This window comes from Manacus vitellinus, unplaced genomic scaffold (assembly GCF_001715985.3).
Source record: "Manacus vitellinus isolate BGI_N305 unplaced genomic scaffold, ASM171598v3 scaffold_37_pilon, whole genome shotgun sequence".
Taxonomy (NCBI): domain Eukaryota; kingdom Metazoa; phylum Chordata; class Aves; order Passeriformes; family Pipridae; genus Manacus; species Manacus vitellinus.
Window position 1 is genome coordinate 7375637 of NW_021940517.1, and position 11527 is coordinate 7387163.

Below are 11527 nucleotides of genomic sequence, written 5' to 3' on the forward strand. Positions count from 1 at the left end.
AAAGAGAAGTGGACAGCTTCCCAACTTGATCAGGCTTCTACTGGATCCTTCAGGAGTGAGGGATTGAAAAAGAGAGAAATGTAAAATAAGGTATTTCATACTTACCTGTATTTATTCTTCATCTGCTCCACATCAGCAGCCAACAGAATCATGGTTGCAACAAGCTTAGCTTCAAACCAGTCAGGCATAAAGCAATTTTCTCCTGATTAAAGATAATTTAAGGTTTTCACAGTAACTAAAAAATACCTTCATATTGATTTCTAAAACTTCTGGTTTTGTAACTCACTTTAATAAATTAGTAGTACAAAACCAATTAATGCTAACAAGAGTATTACTAATAATTTTTTGCGTTCTTTAATCTAGACATAAACTAAACCAAACACAATTCTTTTTCCTCTATGCCTCAAAGAGAGGCACTAAACTCATTGGGCTTTATTCTGAAATCAGTTTTAGGAAATGTGTTATGCAGTAACATATATTATATAGTAGTTCCCAACTAACATTTTTTCTCTTGATTTTAAAAATACATTAGCATAATTAAAATTACATTTACCAAGAACATAATTCCACTACACTTCATCAGAACCATCAGCTGTGATTTTGACCAGCTAAAAGTTATATGAAGAACTGAAACTATTCCATCAAAAGGAAATTAAAAAAAAAAACCAACTAACTAACTTTCTTGGGCTGCAGGAAGCTTCTGAAGCTATTTATCATTAGCAAACTCTGACCTACTTTTTTTACTTCCTATATGTATATTATTTAAAAAATGTTCAATTTTGACTTTTGACATTCTAAAACCATATCAAGTTCACTATGACTGCAGTACTTAAGTAGCAAATAAGTGAATGCTACATAAAAGCTGAAGTATTAAAAAAAAAAAATCAATTTCCCATTCCTTTCAATGTATCTGAAAATAAACACTAAACTGAAGTTGTAATAATTTAAAACGTGTCAGTGAACAAAGAGGTCCCTTTAGAATTTATCTGCACATTTATACATCCTACAAAAAACCTTCCTATAATTATATAACTATATATTATATAACTATAATTATTATTATAATTATAGTTATAATGTGTGGCAGCTCATCTGTTGCAAGCTGTCCAAATTCAAAAAACATACTGCACAGGAAGGTGTGTAATGAGCCTCCAAGCTGCCAAACTATATGGCCTCTTTCTCCATAAAAACAGTCTGTTTTTACAAAGTTCTGCAGAAAAACACAACAAAACCTGTATGTGTTCATATTTCCTTGTGCTTTCCTCCATCCCCACATTCCAGCATTTTCAGATACCACCAAAAATATAACACAATAAGTTTAATGGACAAGCATCAGTGCAGCATTAAAACTGAATATTAAGACTTAACCCTCAATTAATACTGCAGGACTTCAATTTTTGAAGGAAAACTGGAATCAAAAAATAAGATTCAAACTTAGGAATCACGAATACCACAGACTGGGTAGTACTTGAACAGGTTCTGAGCTAATAACATTATAAACAAACAATTCTTCTAAAATCCAAGGGATTGTAATTTTTTGTTTAAATTATCTTCAAAATAGGGGGGTTTATTAACAAACATTTAACTTACTTTCAGATGCTGGTGTCTTAAAGTACTTTTCCACAAGACTGCGTACATATTGACATAATGATGATGTCTCTTGACGCTCAAAATCAGAAGTTACAGACTTTCTGAAGCATGTGTCATTCACGTGCAACCAACTGCAAAGCTACATTAAAACCAGTATGTTACTACTTAAACACATCTGCCAGCTGCGTACTGACACCGCTAACTTAACAGCGGCACACTGTTAAACATGTAATGTCACATCAACAAACCTACACTGTGAGAGGTGCTCAACAGAGCTACTTCGAGGCTTGGCAGGCTGCTCCCTTCTAACTCCACACAGAAAAAGGTTTTTCCAGACAGTAATTCAGAGTACCCCCAAAAAAAATCACTGGTACTAATATAAGAAAAAATACAACTCTTAAAAAATAAGCAAGACTGGTAAAAATTCCCTTATCTCAGAAGGGCTTCTTCCAGTCAAGTATTATCTAGTGAGACCTACATTTTTTTAGTTTTTAATGCTAAAAATCAATGGAATAAGATGCAATGTACAGTATACATAACAAGAAGACACCATGCAAAAAATTTATCATTATAATTGCTGTACAACTAACCAAAACTTATGGTTACATAATCAGCTGCCTCCAGTAACTATATATAGTTATTTCATCTTCAAATTCTTATTCACAGCATTTTACATCTTGCAAAGACATAAAACATATCCCATGAAAATTTACAATTTACAATCTCACTCTACACGGTATGCACGTTTTCCCCTCTGAAATTATCCTGTTATTTCTGCTGGGTTTGATGAACATAAAACCAGTTTCAGTTCTCACCTCTGTCCATAACAAAGTATCCCTCCTTAGGGACTCCTCTGGCCTAAGGGACAGAAGAAAGCTTGCAACTTCTGGGAGGGACACTTTCTCCTGAAGAAATTAATCAAAATACAATAGCTGTCAACATAATATACAACACATAACACCTACATAACAAAAAGTTTGCCTTTCTCTGTCTAGTTTCAGAAAAAGAAATTTACTTCTTCATTTTCACAAGGAAGATTCATTTTTGCCTCTTTAGAACCAACTTATCTTTACCAAGGAAAAAACTTATTTTTCCCAGGTGTTAAAGTCTACCTGAAAATTAATAAATTACTAGAAGAATAGTGCTATTCACTAATGACACCTTTTAAATGAATGTACAGAAATTATTAAGAGCCATTGGTAAGTACTATTTCTGTATTTCTAAAAGGAAATTCAGACAGATCTATAGCTGTAATACACAACATGGAAGACTGTCTATTCATTTAGAAAGCAAGTATGTTATAAAACAAATAAAGTATGAATACTTTGACTACTGAATAACAAAGATTGTGCTAGTTCAGCAGTGATGTAGTTTTATTATTCTGGTATTATGAATAATAATGGTAGTTTTATTATTCTGGTATTATGAATACTTTTATCCTCTTATGTACTGCAGGAAAGTCTATTTAGTTTCTATCTCTTAAAACTTGAGTTTATACAGTAAATATAGAATAATATCTCATTATGATAACTACCACATAAAAACCCTACAATAAAAAAAATCAACTAATAAACACTAATAAAAAAATACCTTTTATTAAAACCAAAGTTAACAGAGGCATATTGTACTCACATAACACAATTTAAATAATCAATAAAAAAAAATTGCAAGTCCAGCAAAATCAGTAATTCCATGTTGTATCTAGCAATCTTTTGAATACTGATTACCCTGTAAAAAAAAGCATTACTACTGTATTTCTATTACATCAGGGAAAAAGAAAAAACAAAAACCAAACCAAAAAACCCTCCAAACTGACCACATCTGTCAAATGCATAGTTGTTTGAAGAAGATAGCACTGAGCAGCTCCACGCAACAAAATCTGATGTGTAATCATAGTACACTGGAGGACATTTCTGGAAACAGGAAAATACACACTGTATAAAACACACTCTTAAAAATGTAAACATTTTCATATATTTTCTAATTATTAACCATTCTCAATACATTGAATTGCATTGAACAACATATTCTACTAAGTATGACACAAACACTGCCTGATCAGATACCATACAATCCAGCACCAAGGCTACTTCTACAGGTACTTTCAAACACCTATATTAAAACTTGGATGAGCATACACCTGACAAAACAAAAAGGGAGGGAGGAGGGAACAAAATCAAAGCTAAAGGAACAATCCCCACAATGACATCAGTTCAAACTGATAATTTAATATTTGCATTTCTATCTGCAACAAATACAGAAATAAAATACATTTGCCATCAAATTTTCACTTGAGTAGAAAACTGAAAAAACCTCCAATGATCTTTTATTAGCAGAGGTGTGTCTGACTTTTTATTTCCTTTTCTTTTTCTAAACTGCTTCTATGCAATATTCCTTCAACCATGAGTAAGATTTTATTTAAAATCTCAAATTTGATTAAACTAGAATGACAACTGATTTTTAGTGGTTCTAGTAAGTGAAAGTAGACACTTAGGAAATATCAATGTGATTAATATCAATGTGATTAAGATCAATACTGAGGCCAAGAACTTTTATCTAGCCTTTTATTTACAAATCTTTCAGTTTCCAGTAGCCTCAACTTCTATTAAACCAGGTTGCAATGTAATTAGAATAAAAAGAAGTGTGATATATATCAATCAGCAAGCATGGAAGACCAGGGGAAAATTATGCTAAAAAAGAAGAAACTACAAAGATCTAAAATGCAAAACACCCATTTTTTTAAATCACACAGAGATATAAATACATTACTTTTTGAACTGCTTTCCTCTGCAAACTAGACATAAAGGAGAACCTTCCACTCCCATGCACAACCATCCTTTCAGAAGTAACAAACATGAATTAAATCCTGGCTCTCCAGATTGTCAGCGCATTTCTTTGGAAGGAGTCTGTAAGAACACAACACAGTGTATATTTTACCTTAAAGCATGAAGTCCTTCAACGCCAAGTACTTTACATGCAGGGATAGATGCCAGAGCCATAGAAAGAAACAAAATGGGAACAGCACACCAATGCCTACTTGTCATCTTCTGAATAAATTTTAACAGGAAGCTACCTTAAAATAAAAGTAAACAAACAATCCAAAGTGATTTCTTGTTCTCCAATGCATTTAAATAACATGGACCCAAGCAGAAGATTTATGATAATTTCTGACAATTAAATGAAAGACAACAAAATTACATTCCAAAGAAGTCTGTCATTAAGGTAATACGATAAGGAGAGAACCAGAACGATACCTAATATTGGCTTTGGTAATCTGCATTAACCACCATATTCAGGAATGGAATTTTAACTCTGATTGTTTTGAGTACTAAACAATGCCTTTTTTTAAGCTGCTACTCAGTTTGTGTGATGGCAGACCATAGTACACAGTGATTCAACCTGTTTACTGGATGCTGGCATGGCCAGAGCAAGCCTTGATAAGCATCTGCAGTCAGTGGAAGCAGGCCACCCAATCTCAGGATTCTAATCACAGACCTTCCATTTTGTGATAAAATACATGTCTTGGGACTGGGCAGAGAAACAGGGCATCTGTTGCATTACAAATATATGTTTCCTACCTGAATATGTACCTGTAGATACAGGGTGCTGAACAGAGCTGGTTCTATCCTTATTTAATCCAATAAAACCAGATATTAAATTCTGGTCTGTCAAAGGATGCTCCTTCTTTTCAGCCTACACTAAAACTAAAGTTTGGAACAATCTCAGAACTCTTCCTCCATCCAACCTCACAATAAAAGAATCCCTATTCAGCTTCTGCTTCAGCACTTGGACTGGTTCTTTTGAATGTCTCACTACCCAGGTCATGATTAAAAAAGTCTGCAGAAGAAAAAAGAATCTGCAAATACTGTTCACCTTCAGAACTTTGAAGCCTGTTTTGCCTTTTTTTTTTTTTCATTAAAAAAAGGTAAGTCTGCTTCAGTTTTCCCCTAAAACAATTTCATAACTTAATACTGCAGCATCCCTTAAAGCCTCTGAACACCTTTCTTTCCTCTGGAAAATCCACTGCGAGGAGAACTACTCCTTTTTTCTCTCAAGTAAATGTTTACATGAGATACAGAAAATGGGTCCATAGTTTTTATTTAGTTCCTTTACATAAAAAAAAGATAAAGGTGAAACTGAAACATACCTTTTTCTTCTTCTGGAAGAAGCATGAAGTAAGTAGCCAAAAACTTCTGTAGCTTCATTCCCAAAGGAGGACAGGCTCCTATTAACTGACTCGGTGTCCTGTTGGGTTTTAAAACATCAAATATACAACTGGCATATGACAGCATATACCAGCTTTAATATTAGATTTAACAGATTTAATCTAAAATCTAAGATTTAGAATGTTTACGATTGTCCCTAAACAAAAGCAAAGTGTTATTCAGTGGTTAATTGCAGAATCTGCTAAACAGGCCATAGACGTGGGAGTGCAACTCCTCAAATTCTTCTCTGCTCTTTATATATTTACAACAAGAGAGGCCAATGTCATCTGCCAACCACAAATAGTCTCCTGTAAAAACCCACTTCCAGCAGTTATGAATTGGCAGTAATCAGAGTCGTCCTTCTTTCTGTGTGGCAAGAAAATGAGAATGTAAAAAAATACTCCACTAAGTTAATAATTTATCATCTCTCACTTCATTTCCAAATTAATATTTCAAAACAAGCTGCAAAATAGGACCTTGAGGCATCCTATGTTGCTATTACTAGGATTAAATTGAACCTACTTTATCTTACTCATAGTTACCCACCTTTCCTGAAAAACTCTTTACCCGTTTAGCAGCACCTTTTTTTTTTGTGTTTTTCTTTAGCTAAGACTTTACCCGCATACTAAAACCAGTATTATTAGAACACATGACCAGCAATCAAGAAATTAAATAAACAAACAAATAAATAAATAAACCACTGACTTACCTGCTGTAGAGGGAACTTTCTGAGAGGGCATCCATTAATGGTCCAATAACAAACTGATAAAAGAAAATAAGAACAATGGCTAAATGTACATTTGAAAGGCACTGTTACATAGAGGCTAACTAAACTTATTTCACTAGACTTTAGAAGAACAGAGTCAGAAATTAGAGAACGCTCTTACCAGTAGTAAATAGTAGGAGCAAAAAGAGGAGGTAACTAAATGGAAAGAGGACTAGGAGAGTAAACAAGCAAAGCAATTTTTCCAGCAGATTCATTTTAGAGAATATTGTGAAAGGTGTAGGCGAATAAGGAATCCTTTTGGGAAACAGACAAAGATATTTAAACATTAAATAAAAGAATGACTAGGATGCAACATAGGTGCAATGATTTAGGGTGTATATTAAGGTTGACTTCATTTCAAGTTACTCATTAAGAGGCTGACTTAATTTGACACTTTACCTAACAAAATAGCACAGGGACCTGCAGCACCAGCTGGTCACAAAGAGACTCTGCAGAACCCAATAGACAATGAGAAGACCCCAGACCAAAAACAACTGTTGGACCAAGAGGCACGTGCAAGGCACACGAAGAGTGGGTGCACAGACTGTAAGGGTACAAAATCCCAAAGACTCTTCTGTTCAGGCTCCTTCTATGGAGGCATCAACAGGAGCTCTTATCATGTCATGTACCACGATTAAATTACTTAAAGGAACCAGTCATCTGGGGCTCTGCTATAGGAAACCCAGGGTAGAGTTGGTAAGGAAAACCTATCTGAGTGCAGTGAGTGTGGGGAGTCAAGCAGGGACCCACTGGTTCACTGGAGCCACTCATTGTGAGGGGGCTTCACTCCCAGCACTTGAAGTCCCAGAGTGACATCCGAATGGTCAGACAGGAACACCTCCTTAACACAGGGAGCTCTGAAAATCTGAAGCATCTATCACTCCTATGACAATTTCAGTTCCGGCAACAAATCTCAATTAAAATGGGAGTCAACTTTAGTTAGAGAGCATTAGTTTGAAATGTGGGAATGAATGACTGCACTCAAAAACATATTTTCTCCAGCCTGGCCATTTTTCAAGTAATTACATATTTGACACTACTTAAAAACATTGCTATCAGTTGCACAGCTAAATAAATTACTTTTACAGAATGTGTCTGGTTCCAACACTACTAAAGCAATTAGTGTTAAGATATATTACAAATTAAAACATTTGTTTGTTCAGGCAAGTAACAGTAACGCCCTTACCTCCAAAAAACCAAGAGAATTTGGAAGATGCTTTGTTTCATAAAGCTCCAGAAAATGAAGAATGCCTTCCTTTGTCAATGTTTTATTCTCACTCTCAAACATTCGTTTATAAATGCACATATGCCACGATGGGTGAAACAGCCAACAACCTGTTACAAAAGGAAATTCTTCTAAACTGACACAGAAATGACAGTGACACATTAACACACTAACACACAACATACTGACATTTCAGTCAACATTATAGTCTACTCACTAGATAAGTCAAAAAGATGACTATAGCTATTAATTTATAAAAACACCCTGCTTAATCTAATACAAAAGAAATTAACACATTTTTTCAAACTTACCCCCTACATTATATTAGTTACAAATTAAAATTACTATTAAAGGCAAATGCCACATCCTTCTTCCTGCAACTCCACTTATACCAATATATTTACCTGCAATACTTTCACATTAATAGTCTTCCCACTTTACAAATCTCTAACATCCTGCACTGCCTAATTACGTGTGCTCCGTTTTGCCCTAGACATGCTGCCTCAACACTCAATTTATTTATTCTCTCCCCATTTCTAACAAGTTAGGTGGTTTTTTTTCCCTTTTACAGAGTTGTGCAGGTGACTTGGCTACTAAGACCCACTTCAGGATTCTCTGGGTTTATTTTCACATTAGCTTAAGTAAAGCAAAACACAGTGGAAAATGATCGTTTATTTGGGTTTGCTGACAGAAAAATAGTATTACAATATAACATAATAAGCAATAAGCATATATTAGGATTTCTTCTCAGAAAAGGGTGGCCACTGCCTATGCATATTTACCAAGCATACAGCAGACCAACAAAAACTGGAACAGCCACTCAGAAAACACCTAAAATAAGAAAAAAATAACAAAAAGCTGCTACTAAAACAGCAGAAGAAAACAGAAAAGCGTAACTTAACTGCCCAACATTTAAAGATGTACCAGAAAAAGTTACATCTTACCTTTGTCCTGTGATATGGCATGCTCATATAAACTGTTTAGTTTTGGTAGTACTGGCTTTATAACATGGATCTGAAAAGTAAATTACATGTAATGTAAATAGTTTACATCTCAGAACTAGGAACTGTCAGTTACTCTTGAGCTAGAATTTACTATCAATACAATTAATATAGTAATTGACAACAGAAGTGCATTTAAATAAACCTGCAATGCCTGTGGTATGTAACAGTTGCAGTTTAGCACTAAAGAAAATCCAGGTATTACTTTCTTAGCTCAATCCACTACTTTAACCCAATTTATTCCACAGATAGAGTTATGAATTTATTCCCAATGAATGACACGCACTGTGTTTGAAGTATTTAAAAGTTGAAACAAAAATATCACTGTTAATGCTTACTTAAGACACCCTCAATCACCAAAACTGGAAATACTTTGGCCAATAAAGACATTTACAGTACATATGCCAGAAATGAGTGAGTATGTCTAAGACGGGTGCAGATGCTACAGCGCTCCTACCTGGTTTCCTTCCAAAGTTTCCATTATCAAAATGTAAGTTTCCCAAAACTGCAGGAGTTGCTCATTCTTCTCAGCAGACCACCAAAACAGACTCGACTCTGACAGAAAAAGAGGAGGACACAGGTTTCTCCTCGGCCCGCAGCCCGGGCCGTGCTCCCCTCCCGGTGCCCGCCGGCCGTACCGTGTCCGCCGTCCGGGGGCAGCGCAGCTCGGCGCGCTGGCCGCCGCTCAGGTCCAGCGCTCGCTTCAGCAGGTAGCGGGCCCGCTTCGGCACACCCGTCCCCGCTCCGTCAGCCCTCCTGCACCACCCGCCAGAACCGCGGCCACAGCCGCGCGTCCAGCCCCGGCTCCGGCCCGGGGGGCCCCTCGGCAGCAGCGCGTCCGCCAAAGGCGCTCAGCGCCAGCAGCGCCCTCCCGGCCCGCGGCGTCCCGGCCCGCGCCCAGCAGCCCCTCCCAGACGTGCGCGAAGCGCCGCGGCGTTCCCGCCCAGCGCCGGCAGCAGCCGCCCGGCCACCAGCGCCGCAGCCGCCTCGCCCTCGCCCTCCTCCCGCCACCAGCGCCAGCGCCGCGCCACGCACCGCGCCACCAGCGCCGGCTCCTCCAGCCGCGGCGCCGCCGCCGACCAGCGCCTCCACCGCCGCCTCCTCCGCCGCCCGCACCGCCGCCCGCCGCCAGCTCGGCCAGCGCGTCGCGGGCGGCCTTGCCGCCAGCGGCGCCCCGCACAGCTGCACGCAGTGCCGCAGCGCGCCCCGCGCCGCCCGCGCCGCCGCAGCCGCTCTCCGCACCCCGCCGCCCCGTCCCCGCCGCGCAGCAGCGGCCGGCACCGCTTCCAGCGCCACCTCCCAGGCGCCCGCCCGCCAGCGCTCCGCCTCGCCCGCGGCGGCGGCCCGCCGCCGGCCAGGCGCTGCAGCAAGCAGGCGCAGCGCCTCCGCCCGCTCGGCGGAAGAGCGGCGCGCACACCGCCCGCAGCAGCGCGCGCGGTCCCCGCAGCGGGACAGCAGCGTGTCTGCCAGCACCACCTCCATCGTGCGGGGGGAGCCGGGGGAGGAGCGGCGCCTCCGCGGCTGCGCAGGCGGGGCGGCGGGGCCCCCGAGGAGCGGCGTGCGACATAAAAACAGTATGGTTAAACCGTGGTTTGGCGGTATGTTTGCGTTTAAAATATTCTTCATCTTCAAGTCATAACATTTTTTAAAGCCAGTTTTCATTTAAAAACAAACAAACAAACCAGAACCCACAAAACATCAAGCCTTTCGAGAGGACCTAAGGGGGGAACACCAAGCTGAACACGAGCCAGCGATGTGCCATTGGGGCAGAGAAGGCAAATGGTATCCCGGGCAGCAGGTGGAAGCCCGGAGTTTTTCCCCTCTATTCAGCACTGGTAAGGACACCCCTCTAGTGCTGAGTCAAGTTCTGGACTCCTCAAGTGCAAGGGGTACACTGACATACTGGAAAGGGTCCAAACTTAAAGCACAAACGGGAATGCAGGAGTCTCTCTCTGAACATCAGAAAACATTTTTTCTATGAGGTGATCCAGCATGGGCACAGGTTGCCCAGAGGAGTTTCCCTCCTTGGAAGATACTCAAAACCCATCTTGGACGTGGTCCTGTACAACTGTCACTAGATGACCCTGCTTGAGCAGGAGGGCTGGACCACACGACCTCAGAGGTCCCTTCCAATCTGTTCTGTGATTCTGTGCTGCTGTGAAAAGTGAGATGGGCACTACCTGTGCAGCCCTGTTGTGCCAGTGGCCAAGGGACTGGTTGCAGGGGAAGTCACATCAGCTGCGTGGCTCCCGCACTAGCACGGGGGGGAAAGCGACTGGAGGGCTCTAGCCCTTGGGGTTTTGTGGTGCCGTGCTCCCCCATGACACTGTACCCACCTGCATGAGTGTTCCTGGTCATGGTGACTGCCAGGCACAGCCTGGACCCTTGTGTGCTCTCATGGGCTCAGCATGAGGGGGACTAATGGAGACATCTCAGGTGTGGACCCCTGGCTTGACGGGGTGAAGTTCCTTCGTTATGTGTCATAGAAACTCTCTTTACTCTTCATGCACATTACAGTGCAAGACCAGGCAGGAGTAATACACAAAATACCCAGTTTTCCCACCTATTGCGGTTGTTCTAACCATTTATGCCAAAAGAAGTTGTTGAAACCAGTCTGTGTTCTCATCACAGCATACTACAAGTCTGCCTGAATGCCTTGTGTCTTCCTCAGAAGGTCAGAGGCATTCCTGGACACTGTGCCGTTGGCTTGTTAGGAGGGTCTAGGCCACCTGCACTGAGG

The 11527-nt window shown here is 40.2% G+C and overlaps 1 protein-coding gene across 1 annotated transcript in view; it reads right to left on the minus strand.

Moving 5' to 3' along the window:
- The window catches only part of TARBP1 (TAR (HIV-1) RNA binding protein 1), a 33971-nt gene extending 24465 nt beyond the window's left edge, over positions 1 to 9506 (minus strand). The window contains exons 1-11 of the mRNA XM_029961604.1: positions 9426 to 9506; positions 9245 to 9342; positions 8731 to 8800; positions 7748 to 7896; positions 6505 to 6557; positions 5738 to 5835; positions 4528 to 4663; positions 3407 to 3503; positions 2406 to 2495; positions 1591 to 1729; positions 106 to 202 (exon numbers count right to left, since the gene is read on the minus strand). Coding sequence (XP_029817464.1) covers positions 106 to 202; positions 1591 to 1729; positions 2406 to 2495; positions 3407 to 3503; positions 4528 to 4663; positions 5738 to 5835; positions 6505 to 6557; positions 7748 to 7896; positions 8731 to 8800; positions 9245 to 9268 — 953 coding nt within the window. The 5' untranslated portion in view covers positions 9269 to 9342; positions 9426 to 9506. The remainder of the gene's footprint in view (positions 1 to 105; positions 203 to 1590; positions 1730 to 2405; positions 2496 to 3406; positions 3504 to 4527; positions 4664 to 5737; positions 5836 to 6504; positions 6558 to 7747; positions 7897 to 8730; positions 8801 to 9244; positions 9343 to 9425) is intronic.
- Between the last annotated feature and the right edge of the window lie 2021 nt (positions 9507 to 11527).